The following is a 24,128-nucleotide window of genomic DNA, read 5'->3' on the forward strand; positions in this document are numbered from 1 at the left end:
TGAGACCATTACTCCTCGTTCTGTCATCTGCTACCACTGAGAACAGTCTAGATTCATCCTCTTTGGAACCCTGTTTCAGGTAGTTGAAAGCAGGTATCAAATCCCCCCTCATTCTTCTCTTCTGCAGACTAAACAATCCCAGTTCCCTCAGCCTCTCCTCATAAGTCATGTGTTCCAGTCCCCTAATCATTTTTGTTGCCCTCCGCTGGACGTTTTCCAATTTTTCCACATCCTTCTTGTAGCGTGGGGCCCAAAACAGGACACAGTACTCCAGATGAGGCCTCACCAATGTCGAATAGAAGGGAACGATCACGTCCCTCGATCTGCTGCCTACTTATACAGCCCAAAATGCCATTGGCCTTCTTGGCAACAAGGGCACACTGTTGACTCATATCCAGCTTCTCGTCCATTGTAACCCCTAGGTCCTTTTCTGCAGAACTGCTGCCTAGTCACTCAGTCCCTAGTCTGTAGCGGTGTATGGGATTCTTCCATCCTAAGTGCAGGACTCTGTACTTGTCCTTGTTGAACTTCAGATTTCTTTTGGCCCAATCCTCTAATTTGTCTAGGTCCCCCTGTATCCTATCCCTACCCTCCAGCATATCTACCTCTCCTCCCAGTTTCGTGTCATCTGCAAACTTGCTGAGGGTGCAATCCACGCCATCCTCCAGAACATTAATGAAAATATTGAACAAAACTGGCCCGAGGACTGACCCTTGGGGCACTCCACTTGGTACCGGCTGCCAACTAGACATGGAGCCATTGATCACTACCCGTTGAGCCTGACAATCTAGCCAACTTTCTACCCACCTTATAGTGCATTCATCCAGCCCATACTTCTTTAACTTGCTGGCAAGAATACTGTGGGAGACCGTGTCAAAAGCTTTGCTAAAGTCAAGGAACAACACATCCACTGCTTTCCCCTCATCCACAGAGCCAGTTATCTCATCATAGAAGGCAATTAGATTAGTCAGGCATGACTTGCCCTTGGTGAATCCATGCTGACTGTTCCTGATCACCTTCCTCTCCTCTAAGTGCTTCAGAATTGATTCCTTGAGGACCTGCTCCATGATTTTTCCAGGGACTGAGGTGAGGCTGACTGGCCTGTAGTTCCCAGGATCCTCCTTCTTCCCCTTTTTAAAGATGGGCATTACATTAGCCTTTTTCCAGTCATCCGGGACCTCCCCCGATCGCCATGAGTTTTCAAAGATAATGGCCAATGGCTCTGCAATCACATCCGCCAACTCCTTTAGCACTCTCGGATGCAGCGCATCCGGCCCCATGGACTTGTGCTCGTCCAGCTTTGCTAAATAGTCCCGAACCACTTCTTTCTCCACAGAGGGCTGGTCACCTCCTCCCCATGCTATGCTGCCCAGTGCAGCAGTCTGGGAGCTGACATTGTTCGTGAAGACAGAGGCCAAAAAAGCATTGAGTACTTCAGCTTTTTCCACATCCTCTGTCACTAGGTTGCCTCCCTCATTCAGTAAGGGGCGCACACTTTCCTTGACTTTCTTCTTGTCCCCTATCCCCCAGTCCCCTTTCCCCATTTTCCATATGCTTGGTACCAGGGAGGGGGGTTCAGGTGTCCACAGGAGGGGAAGTCAGGACGGAGGGCTGCGTGGGGTTTAGTTTGCCCTGCCCAGCTGCTCCTGGGGCCCAATTACATGGGCCACTCAGATACGGAGTGTTCCAAGCTGTTTCTAGACCAAAGGGATGTGACAGAGGAACCATGCCATGGTGTGAGAGAGGCAGCAGGAGCCGTTACTCTTGCATCCATGATGTAGATGAGCCGCTTAAACAGTTCTCTCTGCTGAGCTCTGTCCTCCTCCCTTAACCGCCCTTCCTGTTCCAGGAACTGTGTAGCAAGTGCCTTCTCCCTTGCTGAAACCCTGTCCTCAAGCTGTGAAGTGAGCCTCAGCCTTTTCTCCTGCCTCTCGGCATGCCCTTTCTCTAGTCATAAGTCCTTCTGTTTCTGGTACTGAACCTGCTCATTGGCCCTCTCCAAAACTTCAACCATCAGTTCATCACAGAAATGCTTCCTTTTGGAATGGTCCATGAAGGTATGTTGGGCCAGGCTTGTGCTGCGCTGAGGGCAAGGTGGGGAAGTACAGCAGCCAGGTAAGGTCCAGGGGCCTGCAGGACAAGAAACAGGGTTATTGTCTCACATAGCTCAGTGGAGGAGTGCAGAAATAATTCTTGTGGAATTTCAAGGACATAAAGTGTTCCATTTCACAACTGAACTGCAATATATTGTGAGAGGGATGCTTCAGTCCACAGAATCTTCCTGGACACAGCCTGGTTAATCTCAGCTAAAGTAGTGCAGAGACAATGGTAAGTTAAAAATTCTAAGCTCACTTGGTTTTACAAAAAAATGCATAACTGTTTGGGTTTGGGGTAGAATGGTCAGTGGTCTTGCTACAAAGCTTTCTCTATTATTTCAGGCCTTACACATTCTGGAGGACTTAACTGTTCTTGTGGTGCCATGTTGGCAAAGGGAAATATTATTCCGTCCTGCTGGTGGGAAAGTGATAGTACATGCAGTCAAATGTATAGTGATTGAACAGCATATCTATGAGTGGAGTGGGCTGGTCAGCTACTGAGGTGGCCCTGAAGAATACATCCTTCACCACAGCGTGGTTACCTATGTGGAGTTCCTGCTTCAGGAAAAGTTTTCAACTATCAGCATCCAGGATTGGCTCAGAATTCATGAGAGAATCAACAGGATGCTGCATTCGCTTTCCACCTGGCTTACCCTGTTATGGCTTCGTGCAAACATGCATACCTCTACAGCCTTCCTCCACCCCACAGCCAGCACATTTTTGGACAAAAACTGAAACCCCAAGTCATTTGTCACCTATGGGCGGCATGAATTACCTCTAACTGAAATGGACTCAATTTGGAAATGGAAAACATTTCCTCAAACACACGCCCAGAGTTCTCTGTTTCCAGGCGGCTCCATAGACATTTGAGTGTTTACATAGCAGCAAACCTAAAGACACAGCTGTGTAATGCTATTATTTTTAAGAAATAGGAATTCCCCTAGCAAAAAATCTGTGCCTTCCCAGTAAAAATACTCTTTAAAGGTATACTTTACTACAATCCATTATTAGCAAATACATACTGCTAACCTAGGTCTCTCATAACTTTTGCATTGATTCATAGAGTAGAAATCCCTCCCATTATGGTATCAATAAATATTAGCGTGGAGCCAGAAACTTACCAGGCTCAGGGGTGGCTGTGACGGGTTCCCCCCAGGGTGCCACCTGGAACTGGGGTACCACTGAGCCCCCTGACCCACCAGTTTGGGCTCCCTTTACACTGTACAGCTGTGACAAGCTGCCCAGACCACATACAGGTAGGGACACACCCAGCTGCAGTTACATGCAGACGCTGTGACCAGCCCTGCATGGGAAGGCTCCAATTAGGGAACTTCCTAGCTACTCAGGCACACACCTCCATTGGAGGGTAAACCCCAAATTATACTATCTTGCGCTGCACAGGGAACTGTACAGTGTAAGCTCATGAAATTCGCCCCATCCCTCAATGTGGACAGGAATACACAACAGCTTTCTGCCCTCAGTTATGACTCCCACACACTGGTTTTAAACAAAGCAAAACAAATTAACTACAAAAGATAGATTTTAAGTGATTATAAGGGATAGCAAACAGATCAAAGCAGATTACTTAGCAAATAAACAAAAACGCAATTTAAACTTAATATACTACAAGATTGGATATGAATAGAAAATTCTCACCCTAAGAGATGGTACAAGCAGGCTGCAGGTTCTTAAGGAGCAAACTGCACTTGCTTTACAGCTTGGAATCCCTAGGTGTTCCATTCATAGGCTTAAAATCCCTTTAGTCTGGATCCAGCACTTTCCCCAGTTCAGTCTTTGTTCCTCAGGTGTTTCCAGGAGTCTCTTTGGGTGGGGAGTCAGTGAAGAACCCCGGTGATGTCACTCCCCTGCCTTATACAGCTTTTGCATATGGTGGGAACCTAAGTTCCCTCTGAGCTGCGCAGCTGTGCGGCCGTGCAGCAGGCTATAAAGGGCCACGCAGGTGTGCAGCCACAGGGGTCTGGGGAGAGGAAAGAGGTAGGCGGAAAGGGGAGCAAGTTGGCAGTGTGCAGGGATGCCGTGGGGAGAGGCACTTCTCCCCCGGCCCTGGAGCTGCTGCTGGCGTGGAGAGGGCTGGGGAGAATCCCCTGGGGCAGCCTGCACCCCAAACTCCTCAGCCCCAGCCCCACCCCAGAGCCCTCACTCCCCTCAATACCCCAACCTCCTACCCCAGCCCTGAGCACCCCACACACACACTCCGAACCCCTTGGTCCCACCCCTGCCACACATCACCTCCATATTGGTGCACATAACAAAATTCAATCCGCACATAGATGTAAAAAATTAGAGGGAACGTTGGCGGGAATGCTTTGTTTCAAAGCTTGGTTCCCACGCCAGTCAGTGGAAAAATACTGACATCCCAAGATGGAGTCCAGCACCAGGTGACCTGGTCACATGTCCCTATAGTGTCACACCAGCCATTACTCAGAGGCTGTCTGTAGTATCCTCAGGAAGGCTCCCCAGGTGGGAGATAAGGTTCTCCTAAGGCCTATTGTTTCTTCTTAATGGCTCATGAACCTGAATGGGCCCTTCCCAGCGAGCCATCTAGACTGAGAGCCTTTTGCCTAGTGGATGTTGTTCATTTGTAACTACATTTTGAAATACAGATACATAGTCAATATTCATAACTTTGGATACAAAAATGATACATGCATACAAATAGGATAATCATATTCAGCAAATCATAACCTTTCCAATGACACCTCACATGAATTATTTGTAATAAAATACATTATGATTATGTCATAATCATATCATAATATCACTGTGAAGAATATGGGGTGCAGTGTCACAATGGCTTCTGTCCCTTTTGTGTCTGCTGCAGGCACAGTAGCAGAATATTCCTCAGGGGGTAGTCTCAAACAGCTCCTCCAAGTATGGACCCAGAATTTGCTGCTTCAAAGCCTGCTCTGGGACCAGTTTCAGCAACAGAGTCAGAGCTCAGTGGGTGCCTGCTGCTGGCTCCGATCTGTCCCCATGCTGGATTCTGGGGCCAACAGGGCACCATCCTGGCTGAGCAGGTCATCATGCGCTATAGTTGGCTCTGTCTGGGTGCAGTGCCCAGGACCTGGTCAAACTCCTCATAAAATGGGAGCTGCCTGAGGTATGGTTCTGGTCCCTGGTCTTCCAATTCTCACTCTTGAGCTGCTTAATCCACTCCCTGCACGGGCACCGGTTTGCAAAGCTGCCGGCTCCTTCACTGTCTGCTGGTATGCGTGATCATTCCTGGTACTTCTACTCAAGTCCACAGTTGTGCTAGCCTCAGATCAGAGATTCACCAAAATCTGGCTGTGCTCCCATAACCATGAAGTAGCGCAATTTGCAAAAGGCTTGTTCTGTTCAGTCTCCATTGCAAACACAGAAGGCTCTCTGGTGGTGCATTTGCAGCTCAGTGGTCAGAAGACAATGGAAGGGTTAATGCTGACTCACGGAACTGCTGCTGTACACCCAAGGGGGTGGTTTCTGTTTTCACCTGAGTTGATTGGAGAGTCTTGGGATGGAATGGACAAAGGAAATTGGCCCATGGGCTTGTGGAATACTTTTTGAAGACTCCCAGGACCTGATTCAAGCGGGTTGAATCACTGCACAGCAATAGAGCTCTGTTACCAGGGCTGTCGCGTCTCCCAGCTCCAAAGCATGCGCTGCCACACCCAGTCTTTTCTAGGAGGTTTATTTCTTTTAACAAGGGTTATCAAACAAACAGAAAATAGTTTAACCCTATTCTTGGCCCCAGGCTTCAGGGCCACCCTTCCCAAGGGTCTCTGGCACTCTAGCTCCTAGCAGCTTCCCAGTCTCAACCAGCTCTGCTCTCCTCTTGGAGCAACAGAGATGCTCCTTGCTCCAGGGACCCACCTCAGGAGCTAACTCCACTTCAGTGTGGGCCTTTCCTCCCCAGGGCACAGCCTGTCTCAGTCCTTTCTTTCCAGCTGCCCACTAGCAACCTCTATAGATCCAGGTGTAGCCCAGCCCTCTTTAATTAGTGGATTGGTCTCACCTGCTCTGATCCAGGGGCTCTGGGTTTGGTCTGTCCACAGGGACCAGCTGCCCTGTGGCAGGCTCAAACTCTTCATCCCAGCTTGACTCAGATTTGGTCCCTATACCCCCAAAGAGTCCATAGGTCTGAGCCTGAGTCTGAGAGATTTGTGTGTAGATGGAAGTGGGGTTTTGGCTGAAGCCTGAGTTTGTCTGTGCTTACGTTGCAGTGTAGACATACCCTTAGAGCCAAATTCAGTCCTGTTGTAATGTTATTGAGTGGCAAAACTCCCACTGACTTTCCTTAGGGGAAACTTCTGTTGTTAGTACCCAGATGACTAGGTCCTGGGGATCTCTGTTAGGGCAGAAGAAAAGGAATCTGCCTCAGGTTATGGAACAGGAGTGTATCTGCTCTTTGTCCAGTCCTTCATCTACAAAACTTGAATAGCCTTGGCACTGTTTGTGCCCATTCTAAATGGTGGGAATGGCCAATGGAACCAGCAGTGTTCCTGCCTCATCCTGTAGGGCACACAGCCATGCACAAACTGTACACGCTTCTGAAATAGAGCCCCTCTCCCCGGTGCAATGGAATTGCAGGAGGAGGGCAGGATTTGGGACTTACTGTGACAAGACATATATTTGAAAAGAGTCTCTCTTACTGATGTAGAAATTTACTGCACTAGAAAATAAACAAGCTTGTCCTAACCTATTGTACTGGTATCCTTTGGAGGACACTGGCCCTGCTGCTCCTGAAAGTTTATTGTGTTGTTTTCTTAGTATGATGCATTTTATTTATTTATACAGCACCTTTGAGCCAAATAAAGTAGACAGTCGTGAAAGCTGCCTTCAGCCAAATTACCAAACATCCTGTCCGATCCAGCAGAGCAGGTAACACGTTATCAGCCAGTCTCAGCATTTACAAAAGGTTACTCTGCAGACTGTACTTAAGATTGTTGTTCATTAGATATGCTGGATGTGAGTTTTGTTTTCGGTGTGCTGCTGTTGTTATTTAATATTTATGTTACAGCAGGGCCTCGAGGCTCCAGTCCAGAATCTATTGATCGGGACATACAGGAGCATGAAACACAGACACTGGGAGGAATTTTAAAGCAAAAGGCTGCAGCTCTATTAAGTCTTTAACTTTAATGCAGGGGGATTCCTCTTCCCTCCCCCGCAACCAAAAACAACCAACAACAACAAAAAAGCCCCAGGGTTTTACATTTACCAGGGCCCAGTGCAAAATTTAATGGCCTCCATACCAAACAACCAATATTCAGGTTTGTCCCTCTTCAGCCTAGCCCCTAGCACCTCTCAATCCTCTCACCCTCTCCCAATGAGGAAAATTAGCATCCACATGAAGGGTGCCTCAGTCTGTGAAGACTTCAGGTCTCCCCTGCTTTCTCCAGGCTAATAGGATCTACCAGCCATCTCCCAGGCTCATGTTTATCTCTGAGAGTTGGCCTTTTTTGAGCCTTTCACCTGCACTGGATACCAGCTGCAAGTGGCAATGAAATTACAAACTCAAGTGCAACTTTTAAGTCATGCCCTTGCTCCTTATTAACCTAAAATCAGGCCTCCAAATTGCTGCAAGGAAGGCCAAAAAACCCAACCCCAAACAAAAATTGGACACGGTGTCAAACCTGACCCAAGGGAAAAATTCCTTCTTAATTATTTATAGGGTAGAGCAGTAGCTGCAGCAGGATGGCTGTTGCATGCTCTGAGGGCCTCACATACAAGAAGAGGAAGGATGCAAGACACATAATCAATTCTCCATTCAACTCCACAGCCCCGACAATAGCAACAGGGAGATGCGGAGAAATTGCTTCTCCCCCCACACACACATCTCACTCCCCGCTCACTTGTGTTTGGTGCAGGGGTCATGGGGAAGAGGAAGCCCCAGAGCAGCCACGTCTGCCCCTCCATTCTCTTTCCTCTCAGGACGGCAATCAAGCATCTCCCCACTGAGACAGTGGTGGGATATTGTGCGGAGTAGGAGTGCAAGAATGCAGTCAACCTAAAAGGCTCAGAGCTTGCTGGTGCCACCTCAAAAATGGCTGGGGATGGGCTAGAAGGGGTAGAACTAGGCCAGCCTGTACTGATGGATTCCATTTAGCCCTGATTAGATCTTTAAAATGACCTCCTTGCCCCCTCCAGCACAACCACCCCTGAGTGCCTGGGTTGCAAAGTACACAACCCTCAGGTGAATCTGGCCCTGCATTTAGAATTATGATTTAAGTTCCTTTTATTACATGCAATTGTTTTACATTATGGAAGCAGTAGTGTGGTTTTTATAATACTTCAGTAATGCTATCTCTGAAGAACATTAAAATATGCACTTGGCTACAGTTTTGATGGTTCATTGAACTTTTACTACCTTTTTTAATGTATCCTCATAAAGCACCATACACAGCAAGAAATAATGTACAAATGGTAAATTATGTAAATAAAACTGAAAACTACACAATATATCAAAATAGATGAAAAATGTGTGTTTGAATGCAGTTATAATTAAAATTGTGTATTGGAATCTAAGCTGTGTAGTACCTGGTAAATCCAATGATGTTGACTTCCAAAGAGATTGTTTTTGTAAATACTGCTAGATTATTTTGTGAAGTAATGCTTTTATTGATTTGCTTTGTATGATTCATTTTTGACTACATGAATTTACATTTCTTTTGCTAAATTATCTGCTAGACTAAATATAATTCACGGAAGATGGCAGATGACCGAGATGGTAAAGGGAGGTTCTCAGACTCATTGTAATCTGGCACGTATATACAGTACATAGAGAAACACACACACAAACCTGCATTTCACCTGCGTCGTAACACCATTCTTAGACTGTCAGCAGTCCGGAAATTCTAAAAGGTTGCTATTGGAAGGAGAGTGATTATAATGCCTGGAGCCATGCTAGCTCATGCTGTGATCATGTGCAACATAACAAGTAATGGACATGCTGTATTTCCTGCTGGCTTTTGACAAGTTTCTAAAGAAAGTGGTGGTAATACAAGTGAAAGGACTTCTGGACAGTAGTGAATTGTTTGATAAATTTAATCCAGGAGTCAGCCACAGACATGGTCCTGAGATTGCCCTTGAAAATTATGAATGATCTGCATACCACTGTGGAAAAAGAAGCCTGTCCTTGTTGTACTATCAGAACCCTCAGTGAGGTTTTTTATTTTGTAAATGACTGGATTCTATGGCACTGCCTAGGTGACTAGCTAGATGTGACTGAGAATGTGTTGAACGGGTTCCAGCTGCATTTGATGGAGCTACCCAGTCAGTATAGCTGGGTAAATTCTCATCAAGAGGAGCTGGTTTCATATAATGGCACATTATTCCACCTCATCCCAATGAGAATTCACCCAGGTTCCTGAGCTGGCGCTGATGCTTGGCAGTCTTTCAATTGCCTTTTAAAGAGCAATGTGAGGGATATAGTCTGTGTTGTAACGCATCTCTGCTTTGCTGAAGAAGTTTATAGCCATATCAATATTGAGATATTCAGAAACAAAAAAGTTTGATATACAGCTAAGGTTGTAAACAGATGGTCAAAAAGTTAATTGTGCACACTAACTGAAGTCACACTTCTGCTGAAAAACAAAGCCAATTTTGTTCTTACTTACATTGGTGTAAATCTGGAGTAACACCATTGAAGTCAATGGAGATACACCAGTGTAAGTAAGAAGATAATCAGGCCCAACCCACCGAAAAATAGGAGACCGTGAATTAACTTTACAAAACTCCCATTTCTGTTACTCACCTTCCACCGCAATTTAATAAGCAGCCTAATACCTCCTAACCCGTTAGCCCTAAATAGTTGCCTTCCTTTCCCTGGTCTTTCAGTTTTTCCCATGCTGAATTGCGAGATCAGCTACAAGCACCTTCTGGCAGAGAACCCCAGGGGCAAACCTTAGGCTAAGAATCCAAAGTGGGTTTAGGCTCAGACCTTCCTTTTATTTCTTCTCAGAGATCAAAGGATTTCTTACTTCACCTCAGGATGCCTCCCAACAGCAACATCCAAAACAAGCAACAACTCAAATATTGCTTAAATAAAAGGAAGTTTATTCCATGTGGGAAAATGAGAGAATCCATGGGAATAAAAAGTCTGAGATTACCACAAATACTGATATTCCCACAAATCTCATTGGAGAGGTCCAGTCACAGATGAAGTTTAGGTAAATGGAAAAGATCTTAAAAGATGTACAGATTCAAAATCATTATACCTCGATAGTCTGTAGTACTAGAAAAACTTTTAACATACTCTGTTGTGAATTTCACAGGTAATCATGTGCATCATCTGAGAAAGTGCACAGGATCTGAGCTAGACATGCTGAATAATTAAGTTGTCCAGGGGTTCTGGACAATGTGTAAGGTGCACTGGGGATGTGTCACAGCTGCTAATCTTCAGATCATGATAGTCCATCGTGCTCCTGAGATAGTGTATCTGCAAGAAGCCTACAGAACATTCTGAAGATTTCACTTCAGAACGTAATCATTTTTAAATGAACTGTAATGCTGGATTTAAAGGGGCAAAAGGCACTTGTATACAAATTGCAAACCCAGACTAAACAGGAAACTTCAACCCTTCCTTGTTTTGGAGAGATTCCATAATAAAAAAGCATTCAAAATATTTTAAACCAGCCAAAACATGATATTATTGGCCTGGATCTTAAAAACAAAAGAGCAAATTTACATAAAATCTAACAAGAAATTTCATCTTCCAACTCTCTGACAACATACAAATTTGTAAACTGATTACAATGTTTGCAGTTTTGTGGCATTGGATTTCAAAATTGTAATTATATAGAAAGTCACGCACATTTTTCACTGTGGAGAGCTGAGTGCTTCTTCACAGGGTGTGCCTGTGCTGACAGTGTAGACACACACCTACATATTTCCTTAAACGTTCCCTTACTCTTAATATCTCGAAGAAATCTAAATGGGGCTGTATTTCTGGATTTATGAATATGGACTTTTCTACTTAAATGAATTGGGGACAATATCACAACTTAGAAAAATATGTGTTAATTCAGTCTTACAATCCCTCCAAAGTCACTGTAAATGACATAGTGAAATCTGTATGAATTAGACCTAGCTATAAAACTTAATATTTAATTGTTTTAAATATTGCTTCCATTGAAATTCTAACTCCCAACACTCTGAAACTTGAGGAAAGTTCAGATCCAGATGCAAACCTAAATTTTACAGGTTGGGCCTATCTCTATAAATAGTGCCAAGTTCTGATACCCTTACTTCTATGGGGTAGCACCATGCTCTACAAGTAGTCCCATTGACTTCAGAAGGGCTATTCATGGAGTAACCTACAATTACTGCTTGAAAGAGTACTATATTAGAGCGCACTAGGGTACCTTTAGTACACACCAACAGGGTCTGCACAGACTAATCCACGAGTAACAGGTTAGTGTGCTTTAGAAATCACACCCCCACAATGCGCCTTATCCCACGGAGTAGACAAGCCCTTTGGCTCAGTGCATTGTGGCAGAACCTGAAAAGGCGGAGATTATTACTTAAATAATGCACGTCTCATGTTAATACTTTCATTGCTAATCATAACTCTGCAGAATAACTTGGTAATCATAACTCTGGAGCAGTGACTATGCTGTTACAAGCTAGCGAGCAATTTACAATTAACTTCTATATAAGTAGAATATAATTACATTGCATTATCTTACTTTGCTTTTGCAGGCTGTCAGGACACTTCAAACAAACAAATTATACATGCAAATTATATATGCATGGTGGTGTATGGTGGGATAAAAGTTTTAATGACACGAGTTTGGGATGATCTTGCAAGTGAAAAAGGTGATAAATCCAAACATCTGCCACCACTTGCTATCACATATTTTGTTTCATAGAATCATAGAAATCTAGGGCTGGAAGGGACCTCAAGAAGTCATATAGTCCAGTGTTTCTCACCGACTGGTCCATGGACCAGCCCTGATACAGTTTAGGAAGGCAGCAAGCCGGTCCCTGGTATCAAAAAGGTTGAGAAACACTGATTTCTAGTCCATCTGCCTGCACGGACGCAGGATTCAGTATAGCTAGACCAATTCTGACTGTTGTTTGTCTAACCTGATCTTTAAAATCTCCAGTCATGAGGATTCCATACACACTAAGACAATCTGGGGGGTCTCAATTGACACAGGAGGTATTTTAGCTGTGATGGATTGGGAGGTATTAGAATTTAAAACTGTCATTAGTCCAGCCCTGCAATCTTGGAAAAGGGATCATTGTAACTCTGGGGTGAAATTCCACATTGAGGGGGACAAAAAGAAACATTTTGAACTAAGATGTTGTTTTTTTCTTTTTCGTTTTTTTGTTATTATGGAAAAGCAGTAGACTCTCCTCTGCATAGTTAAGGTTGCAACCAGTTCCCATTATAGAGCATTTTCCCCTACCTATATCTTTGAAAATTGCTAGATTTACTCAAAAAGCAAAGGCTCTGCTAAATTTGAAGAAAATGTGTGAAATATTTGTCAGAGGTAATTAAAAATTACCCACATGTCAAATTTTACTTCTGTCTAACCTTACTGAGGCCTTGTTACACTTGCAAGTTAGAGTGCATTAAATCAGCCCCCGGCGCCCTAACTCCTGAGGTGTCCACACTGGCAAGACACTTAGAGCGCCTGGACTCTGCAGCTGGAGCGCTCCTGGTAATCCACCTCCACGAGAAGCATAGAGCTTGCTGCGCCTTGGCTGAAACGGCTGGGTGTCATTGTGGACAACACGTTGCATTACTGCGCTGTGATTGGCCTCTGGAAATGTCCTATAATCTCTTGAAGTCAAGTGGCCACTCTGGTCATTGCTTTGAACTCGGTTGCAGGCATGCGGATATCCCCTTTCAAAGCTCCGTTCTGACAGCCGGCTGCTTCTCTGCTCCAGGACACAAAGCAACCATTACTGTGGAATGCTGCTGCTGTTGCCGAGGCAGGCGTTTGTGCGTGTGTGTGTGTGTGAGAGAGAGAGAGAGAGAGGCAGGGTTGGGGGCTGATACCAGCGTTTCCCCCTGCCACTGTCTGAACTTACAAGACAGCATGCTGACACACTCTCTGCCCCCCCAAAACACACTGTCTCTCCCCCCACATACACAACACACTCCCTGTCACACTCCACACCCCCCATCTGAAAAGCACGCTGCAGCCACTTGCACACTGGGATAGCTAGCACAATGCACTGCTCCCTGTGGCGTTGCAAGAGCTGCTAATGTGGCCACACCACTGTGCTTGCAGCTGACATTGTGAACACACAGCAGCATTTTCCCTGCTGCTGTCTCTGAGGGCCGGTTTAACTCCCGGCGCTCTACATCTGCAAGTGTAGCCCTGCCCTTAGTCTCCCATGATCTTAAAACCAGCTTGTTGTCATACCTCCAAACTATAATTAAATCTCCTGGAATATGTATGCAACCAGCTGCATATAAAGGAAACAGGTGAAACAAATTTCCAAATTGCAACATTTCATTATTAAGAAATTAAGCACAGTGATTAATTGGGGGAGGGGACTCAGTGTTGGTTCTGTTGGTTTCCATAGCAGTTATGGATCCAGTACCACTCCTGTTATTGTCAGTGGTAGCTTTATGATTCATCCTATCCTCCTGACCTAAACACTTTAAATCTACGTCTTCACTGAGCTATATCAAAGGAAAAAAAAGGAAAAAAAATTTAAACTTGGGAAATTCCTGTGACATTGGCAGACCAGATGCCAGCTCATGCCAAGGCCCTTGGGCCTCACTGAACGCTGACAAACGCGTAGCTGAAACCAGCCTGGCTCACCTGCCTGTTAGTGGTGTTAAAATAGGGGTTAAGCTTATAAGAATTTGTTTAGTGTTTAGACTTTATGAAATGCTTGTAGGATGCTGCATGTATTAATCTTACTTATAACATCTGTACCCCATGGCATAAGGTTATTTTAAGTGTTTGCATTGTAACCATCTGTAATTGTGTAAGTCATCAAACAAGAAAGGAGCATTAGTTAACACAGACATGCTGGCTTCCTACAGAAGGTGTTAGGTCCTACCCACCATGAAGGCCCATTGAGACCAAATGAGCCATTGTGAAACATCAAAGAATAAAGATGGTGATTGCTCCCCCCAATGCCCGTGAAGCAGAGATCTGCAGGTGGACTCATCCCATCAGCTTGAACTCTGAGAAAAAAGAATAAAAATCCCAGACAAGAAGGAACTATGTCCCTGTGTTGCTTGAACTCTGAAGGGTGAAGGTTCTTAAACATAAACAAGAGATCCCAAGTTGTTTTGCCTTGTTTAGCCCTAGAGGACTTATAGAACTTGCACATTACAGCAGCTTGTATTACCTTTTGGACCTAAGACCGTAACTCATTTGTGTGTGTGTATGTTTACCTGGTTTAACCTGGTAAATAACTCTCATTTCTTTTCTTAGTTACTAAGTCTTTAATTAGTTTATTATAGGATTGGCTACAAGCAATGTCTTTAATATAGGATCTGAGGTGCAATTGACCTAAGTGACTGGTCCTTTGGGACTGGGAATAACATGAATGTTGTTGTGATTTTTGGTGTAAGGGACCATCTGTCACAAAGGCAGGCTTGCCTGGGTGGCGTGATAGATCGGAGTGCCCAAGGGAACTGTCTGTGACTCCATGTTAAGGCTGTTATAGTGCTTGAAGAGCTCACTCTTGATACCTGGTTGGTGAAATCTAAGTATAGAACTCACAACCAGTTCGGGGCTTAAGCCCTAGTTTGTAACAGTCTGCCCTGAAGTTGGTACTCATGCTTGTGAGTCACTCCAGACAGCTTGACAATTTCCCAAACTCAAAAAACGTCCTTTTTCAAAAAATAATTAAGATTGCTAAGTGACCGTAATATAGATACCTATCGGCATTTACAGTACCCAAGTACTTAAAAAGAAATGCAATGAGTAGTTAAGAATATCATAAATCCCATATGTCAGATTTCTTTCTGAGACGTTTTCCCTGCAAACAAGCATATTAAAAGATCATGAGGGCAGAGTTCTTACTGAAGGTGATATTAGGGCTGTCAAGTGATTAAAAAAATTAATTGCTATTAATCGCACTGTTAACAATAATAGAATACCCAATAATAGAATACTATTTATTTAAATATTTTTGGATGTTTTGTACATTTTCAAATATATTGATGCTTCAACCACCATTCCACGGGACGTGCGTCCATGCTGATGACAGGTTCTGCTCGATAACAGACCAAAGCAGTGTGAACCAACGCATTTTCATTTTCATTATCTGAGTCAGATGCCACCAGGAGAAGGTTGATTTTCTTTTTTGGTGGTTCAGGTTCTGTAGTTTCCTCATTGGAATGTTGCTCTTTTAAGACTTCTGAAAGCATGCTCCACATCTCGTCCCTCTCAGATTTTGGAAGGCATTTCAGATTCTTAAACCTTTGGTCGAGTGCTGTAGCTATCTTTAGAAATCTCACATTGGTACCTTCTTTGCGTTTTGTCAAATCCACAGTGAAAGTGTTCTTAAAATAAACAATATGTGCTGGATCATCATTCGAGACTGCTATAACATGAAATATATGCAGAATGCAGGTAAAAGAGCAGGGGACACACTATTCTCCCCCAAGGAGTCCAGTCACAAATTTATTTAACGCATTATTTTTTAATGAGCGTCATCAACATGGAAGCATGTCCTCTGAAATGGTGGCCGAAGCATGAAGAGGCATATGAATGTTTAGTATATCTGGCACCTAAATATCTTGCAATGCCAGCTACAAAAGTGCCATGCAAATGCCTGTTCTCACTTTCTGGTGACGTAAATAAGAAGAGGACAGCATTAGCTCCTGTAAATGTAAACAAACTTGTTTGTCTTAGTGATTGGCTGAACAAGAAGTAGGACTGAGTCGACTTGTAGGCGCTGAAGTTTTACATTGTTTTGTTTTTGAATGCAGTTACGTGACAAAAAAAATCTACATTTGTAAGTTGCACTTTCAGGACAAAGAAATTGCACTACAGTACTTGCATGAAGTGAACTGAAAAATACTATTTCTTTTGTTTATCATTTTTACAATGCAAATATTTCTAATCAAAAATATATCCTTTGATTTCAATTACAACACAGAATATAATATATATGATAATGTAGAAAAACCATCCAAAATGCTTAATAAATTTAAATTGGTATTCTATTGTTTAACAGTGCGATTAAAATTGCAATTAATTGCAATTTTTTAAATCATGATTAATTTTTTTAGTTAATTGCGTGAGTTAACTGTGATTAATTGACAGCCCAAGATGATATCAAATATGGATGGAGAGATTATTGTGCCAATCTGTGTGCCTCATCAGAGCCACGTAGGGTATGTCTACACTGCAATAAGACACCTGCTGCTGGGCTGTGTCTGGTGACTCAGGCTCAGGCTCTGGAGGTATAAAATTGCAGTGTAGATGTTTGTGTTTGGGTTGGAGCCTGGTCCTGGGACCTTCTTCCCTTTTTAAAAATGAAGCCTGGGAAAGCACCCAGGGGTAGATAACACTCCAGCAGAATTGCTAAAATTGACCAATGACCATGGTATGGATCTCATGTGGGAAATTTGCAAGTGTATGGATGATTAGAAATTGGCCAGACAGCTGGACGAAGGGAATCTTTCTTCCCTTACCAAAGATAAGAGATATAACAGAGTACAGTAACTATCATACCATTTCTCTGATATTGCACACAAGTCAAGTGTTGTTCAACATAATTCAGGATTGCATAAAGCAAATGATAAAAGCATAATTAAGGTTAAGATTTTGTCATGCTTATTTTTAGTAAACATCATGGACAGGTCACGGGCAATAAACAAAAATTCACGGAAGCCTGTGATCTGCACCCACTGCTGCTGCAGCTGTGGGGTCCCCCCACCGCCCATGGCAGCTGGGAGCTGCAGGGGTCCCCACCATGGCTTGGAGCTCCAGGACCAGGGGCTGGGAACTGTGGGGGCCCCCCACCGCCTGTGGCAGTTGGGAGCTCTGTGGTCCCCCCCACTGTGGCTAGGAACACCAGCATCGCCCTGCCGCCCACAGCGGCTGGGAGCTCAGGTTCCCCCTCCCCTGCCCATGGCCGCTGGGAGCTGCAGGGCCCTGCCAGCTGACAGCTCTAGCCCCACTGCCTCAGGGCTGAAGTGGAAAAATGTCATGGAGGTCTCTGGAAGTCACAGAATCCGTGACTTCCATGACATAATCTTAGCCATAAGCATAACTACCACCATCATAAGCTGGTTTTGATGAGACAGACATGATCAAATCATGAATGTCTGCCATATTATTGAAAAATGCAGGGAATACAGTCACCCATTGATTATGTGCTTCATTGACTACTCCAAAGCGTTTGATACCATCTGACATGACTGTCTCTGGAGGATACAAGCAGACGTGGAGATTCCAAAACATCTCATTGAACCCACTGCAAACCTCTAGTGTCAACCAGGGTGCAAGCAATAGTGGGCAACAGTTTTCCACTGGGCAGGGTCTGAGATGAGGGTGCACTCTGTCCCCATGTCTTTTCAACATGGGGACAGAATTTATTATGAGACGAGCCCTGGAGGGTTTTGTTAAAGTGGAAGGAATGGAGGGGGCGGGGGGGTTGTTGAACACCTCTTGACTGACCTCAGATATGTTGAAACTAATGCTGCTGAAAAGAAGGAAAATTGAAGCCTTTGAGATGTGGTGCTTGCGTCTTTCCTGGACGGAAAAGAAGATGGATGCTTGTGTTAGAAATATTATTGGAGAGAAGCAACCTCTACTCTTAGAAATCCACAGGCACAAACTAATGTACTTTCGTCACATCAGGCAAAGAAATGGAAATAACTTCACAAAAGTTACCATGGAAAGAATGGTGGGGGGTCATCAAAGTAGGGGATGGCCAGCAAGCAACTGATAGGTGGTGTGCAACAGTTTACTGGGAAGTCAGCTACTGAGTGTGCAAAGTGAGCAATGGATCAAGAAGGTTTCCAAAAATTCTGCTATGACTTCACCAGTATTCAGACATGGATAAATGGACTTTATTTACTTTAAAGAAGCTATTTGGATACTAAAATCAAGATAATAAAAATGATACACGAAGAGAAACAACAATCCAGCAATCCATGGATCTGAGTAATGGTATTGTGTTGTGATGAAATATGCATTTCTTTATACTTGAAAGAAATTATCATTATTATTTGCTTATTATGGCCCTGATCCTGAAAACACTTACGCACATGTTTTACTTTACTACCATCATGAGTCTTCTTCAATGATGTCTCCAATCCAGAGATTGTCAGCCACCGCTATCCATCTTTTGCAGTCATGATGGACCAACATGAGTAGCCCCATTTATTTCAGCGTGACTACTCAAGGTAGTAAAGTTAAGCATATGTATAAGTGCTTGTAGGCTCAGTGCCTGTGTGGGCAGTATAAGATTTAGGATGGTCTTAACTGTTCATTTCCTTGCTGTGAAGTGCTTGGGTTATGTAAAGTATGTGATATTTGTTATCAGTTAGCAATCTTGAACTATTTTTAAGGAAGGTTTTGAGAGTTGGAATATATATTACACGTTTGATAGTGAAGATAATGATGGAATCTTCTGTTGTCAGTTCGACAGATGAGCTACAGTCACATATTGTGGGTCCTGAGATAAGACCAAAGACCAATTCCGGACCTGCAGCTCTGTCCACGGGTGCCACAGGTGAAAACAGTTGCAGATGAATTGTGCACTGCTTTTAGCTTTGTGCCTCACACGTCTCTCCTTGATTGCGGCAGTCTGTGAGCTATCAAAGTCTTTCTCTCCAATGTGGCAGAGCTGCCGCCATCAGATCTTGTCATGCTCTAAGAGCTCCCAGGTGTTAGGGTGAATATCGCAAGATTGGAGGTTGGCCTTAAGAGTCTTTTAGTAACATTTTCTTGATCTGACCCCCAAACAAGTTCCAGTCTGCAGTTCTCCATAGAAAATGGCCTTTGATATTCTACTGTCAGACATACGGACCACATGACTGCACCATCTCATCTGTGCTTTCCCTATAAAAGCTTCAATGCCTGTGATGTTGCAGCTCCCAAGGACCACTGTGTTAGGAACCGTATCTTGCTATTCAACTCCCATTATCTGCCATAGACATCGTAGGTGGAATAGGTCCAAGTGTTTTATATGGCATTGATAAGTAGTCCACGTATCGCAGCCATAAAGAAATGTGGTGATGACCATGGTGCAATAAACATCTATTTTTGTTTGCAGTCTGACAGCATATTCATTCCAGGGATGATGCTGAAGTTTTCCAAAGGCATTGCTGACTGCACCAATGTGTTTCATAATGTCATCATCAATTATTGTGTCTTGTGAAACAACACTGCCTGAGTAGCAAAATTTGCCAATGACCTTGAGTGGTATATCATCAATGGACGCAACTGGAGTAGTGGCAGTACTTTCCAGTCGAGGCTGGACCATGACTTCTGTCTTTGTTTAGGCTGATCGTTAAGCCAAAACCTTTTGCTGCACATACAAAGCAGTCCCCAAGCAACTGAATATCCCTGAAATTGTGAGCCAATAGCACGGTCATCAGTGAACAGTAATTCACAATGATTGTCTTCCTAACTTTTGTCTTCATACACAGGCAATGCAAATTCAAGACACCTCCATCCATATGGTACTGCATACAAATGCCACAATCAATGTCTCTGAATGCATCTATTAGAACAGCTGCAAACATGATGCTGAATAATGTCAGAGCAAGAACACAGCCTTCTTTTGCTCCATTTGTGACAATGAAAGGAGCTGAGAGGCAGCCTTGGTCAAGGACACAAATCTGCATTCCTGCATGAAAAGATTTAATAATGTTGATGAACCTATTAGGGCAACCAAACTAGTCCACAGGCCATCTCTGGTCAGAGTCAAAGGCCGTAGTAAGATCAACAAAAATTACGTATAGGTCTTAATTCTGCTTCCAACATTTCTCCTGAACTTTCCGGAGTGCAAAGATCTTGTCTGAAGTACCATGCCCAGGGGAGAGGCCACCTTGGCTTTCAGGCAGTATCTTCTCTGCAAATTGATCAATTAGCTGGTTTAGGTGAGTATTTTTCCTGCAGTGGCAAGGAGCGAGATGCCACAATGGTTATTGCAAGAGGCCTGATTGCCTTTCCTTTTGTACAGGTGAATGATACATCTTCAAATTCCTGTGGCACAGCCTCCTGTTCCCAAAACTTTAGGTAGAGGCCAGTGGGCTTCCTGATCAGCTCATGGCCCCACACTTGAAGATCTCTGCGGGAATAGCATCTGGACCCGCTGCTGTGCCATGTGACATTTGCTTGACAGCTCTAAGCAGCACACAACAACTATGTTAAAAGAACATTATTAAGGTTGCCAAGTCCAGCACTCAAGAGATAGAAAATGCCAGAATTCAGGTTGCTTTTGTAATTTAATTCAGCCCACTTGTGTTTATGCATTATGATGCAATCTTTAGTGACAAGATCACATACTATTTTTTCCATATGATCCCTGCCGCATTCAGTAGCCAGGATGGACAGCACTCACTTAATGAGCAGCTGTTTGATATTTGTTTTATCCTTATTGTTCAGTATGTGGGCTGATGCCCCATTTACTGCACATTATTCAAACCCTGTTCTGAAGACTGAATTATTGATTTTCTCACGGGCTTTCACAAACATTAATTTATTTTCACACCTCTGTGAGATGACCGGGTATTATTATCCCCATTATACAGATAGAAGACGGAGGCACAAAGAGATCAAGGTCTAAAGTATCGTCTAATTTAGGATGCCCAATTTGAGATACCTATGATATGATTTTTCAGACCATGTAGTCTTATGCAGCACTTTATATGTTCAAAGCACTGCTCTCACTGAGTTCACCAGGAGCTGTGAGTGCTCAGCACTTCTGAATGTCAGACCCGTGGGTCTCAAGTAAGGCATCCAGAAAATGAGGAACACACAATTAGTGATCATCTGTGAAAAATTTGGTTTAAGTGACTTGCCCAGCATTATACAGGGATTCTGTGGCAGAGGCAGGGGTAGAATCCAGTTCTCCAGGCAGCAGTCACCTTACCCATGAGACCATCCTTTCTCTTCCTGCAAGCCCCTGCCTCATTCATGACAACCTTCCAGATTCTGCAACATAATGAAGCAGGGGTCCATATACAAATAGTCTCCTTTACTACACAATCCTGATTCATACCCAGAGCATGTCCAACCTATGCACTAAATGAGGCTGGGATTCTGTGGAAAAAATAGTATGTGATTATGAAAAAACTGTATCATAATGCATAAGCCCAAGGGGGCCAAATTAAGGTTGCACAGGCAACCTTAATTCTGGAATTTCTTAACTTTTGAGTGCTTGCATATATGTATTATTATTATATATATATATGTGTATATATATATATATATATATATATAATGATATCTGTCTGCAGCTGCTTAGAAATTTGGAACATTAGAAGTAGTCCTGGCAAGTATGGATTAGTGGGCAGATGAGACAGTCAGATATTAAAAATGAATATTCTATAACGCATGGTTGCAGAAATTAAGGAAATGTATCACATTTTCAGCACTGCTGCGTGGATATTTCATAAAACATCTTTCATTCTAACCTGAGAAAGAATTTGCTTGTGTCCAAATATGATCTGAAAGTTTTCATCTGACCTCTTTACTTTCTTCCTTATTTATTTATTTTCATTTCTCTGTTTGCTTTCTCTGTTTAGTACCTGTGTCTGTTTTGAAGATCAAAACTGCAGTAATTTGGGAAGCAGTTTATATCAGCCATAAAAACAAATTTTATTAATTTTTTTCTTTGAATTATTAACTTCTGAAGAATGAGAACAGCCATAAATGCTATTGTTTTCACAGGGAGCAATCTGGAAATACAAAATGCATGTTTCCATTTTAAGTATGTTTTCTTTGCAAAAATGTTTGCAAATCAGGTTTGAAATAAGGGATAAAATAACTTGAAAATGTTTTGCACTTCAAAAATAGTAAAATATATTCGTATTCTTATTTGTAGACCACGCAATGCAGATCACTTTATGCAAGAAGCTAAACGGAAGAAGCATAAAGCAGATGCAATGGTGAGAACATTTTCTTTCCAGTTACGTTGTTCTGTATTATTTGTGTAATGGAACTTCTTCATCAGTGTAACACAGCTAGGGTAATTATAAAATCTATTATCAGGATGGCTGGGCTTGTTAAATTAAGAAGTGTTTATACAATCAAGTATTCATAGCCAAATAAACTATGACTTAAATAACAACTTACAGGGATCAACTCTTGGATAAATGAAAAATTCCATTTATTCCTTTGCTTTAATGAGTAGCTATAGTAATAGACCCAGATTTTAAAAGGTATTTCGGAGTTGTGACTCTCAGTGTTGCATCATCTAGCTGGTTTAGGAACCTAAATCTCATTTTCAAAGGGATTTAGGCACTTAGGAGCCTAAAACCCACTGACTGTCAATAGTACCTAAATACCTTTTGAAAATGAGATTTAGCCTCCTAAATCAGTTGGGCATTGCAACGCTGAGCTCCACAGCACATAAATACCTTTTAAAATCTGGGCAGTAGTGACTCTATGAGATTTCCAAAATGTCTTTTTTTTTCTGGAGAGCTAGCTGGCTAGCCACTGGCTTGATATACCATAACTGTGCTCAGTGGATCAGTCCAAAGCCCATAGAAGCCAAAGGAAAGACTCCCACTGATCTCAAAGGACTCTGGACAAGGCCTCACTGCTCCAAGGCGAAAAGCCTCCTGTTTTCGTTACAGATACTTCCTGCCAAAATAATATCAACACACAGGTAATCATTTCTCTATCGGGCCTCTATGTAACTCCTGACACAACTGACCATGGCAATAACAAATTCCTGACCCAGGCTTTGGTTGCTCTAATGGGGCAGCCAAGGTTTCCCTTTAGCAAAGCGGTGACTGAGGCTATATGTGGAACTGAGGCACTCCTCCCGTTCCCGAGGTGTGCCACAGAGAACAGGGGAAGGGACATGCTGGGGATGGGACAGAGCACGCAGCGCTCTGACAGATCTTCAGCTAGCACCGCAGTCCCTTCGGCTGCTCTGAGGGGGGAGTGTTGCCTCTGCTGCCCAGGATCAGGGGAGCAGAAATGTGACTTGGAGTCCACTTGCCTCAGCTGTGCTGAGCCTAAAATGCCCAAAGAAGTAGGAGCAGACCTCTAACGTAGGATCCCAAGAAAACAGTACGTCAGGCAAAGTTGTGCTCTGGACCAGAGTTTGTTAGTGCGCTTTTCCATGGTTTATTCAGATTTATATTATTTTAAAGTGACTCAAGTCAGAAAATCTTGTAGAGAACTGTAAATGGTGCATTTCTTTAAGAAAAAATGGAGAAATTATTGACTATACTAAGGAGCTTTTTAGCTCGAGAAAAAGGGTGTTCCAGTGGTTAAGACACTAACCTTTGACTAACCTGGGACTTTGGAGCTGCAGGTTCAACTCCTGGCTCCATCACAAGTTTCTTGAACGACCTTGGGAAAGTCACTTTGTTTCTCTGTGCTTCGGTTTCCCGGCTCTGTTCAGTTCAGCTGTGCAATGGGGATAATGGCATTTCCCTACCTCACAGGGGTGTCATGAAGGTCAGAATATTAAAAAGATTGTGAAGTGCTCAGATACTACAGCAGTGGGGCCGTATAAGTACCTAAGAGAGATTGGAGCCAATGTACCATTCCAAAGCCTAATACCTTAGAAAGGAATAAGATCAACTAGTCTTTCACTTTGTGCAATAGATTTCAGCTAGATGAGTTGAATATACTAATGGCTTTCTACACCCTTTTTTCCACCTGGATTCTGATGGAAGAGAAGAGGGGTCAGGGCAGAGAGGTAGATTTAGGATTCGCCCATGTCAAGGTGGTAGTTGAAATCATGGGAGCCAGCAGAGGGTGTCTAGAGAGAAAGAAAGGCGGGGACTGAAGACACAAACTCCAAAGAATAACAACAGAGAAGAGGAATAGGGCATTTGAGGAGCCACTGAAGGAGAGTCTGCAGGAGCAGTCATATAAAGAGGAGGAAAATGTGGAAAGCACAATCACGCAA

General features: G+C 43.4%; 1 protein-coding gene across 4 annotated transcripts in view; it reads left to right on the top strand.

Annotated features, from left to right (window-relative positions):
* Nucleotides 1-24,128, top strand: part of AFF3 (AF4/FMR2 family member 3) — a 482,362-nt gene that overhangs the window by 434,586 nt on the left and 23,648 nt on the right. For all 4 annotated transcript variants that reach the window (XM_037898291.2, XM_043537046.1, XM_043537051.1 and 1 more), the window contains one exon: nucleotides 22,083-22,146. In XM_037898291.2, the coding sequence (XP_037754219.1) occupies nucleotides 22,083-22,146 (64 nt within the window). The remainder of the gene's footprint in view (nucleotides 1-22,082; nucleotides 22,147-24,128) is intronic.

The sequence above is a fragment of the Chelonia mydas genome, chromosome 1 (assembly GCF_015237465.2).
Source record: "Chelonia mydas isolate rCheMyd1 chromosome 1, rCheMyd1.pri.v2, whole genome shotgun sequence".
In the NCBI taxonomy this organism is placed as follows: domain Eukaryota; kingdom Metazoa; phylum Chordata; order Testudines; family Cheloniidae; genus Chelonia; species Chelonia mydas.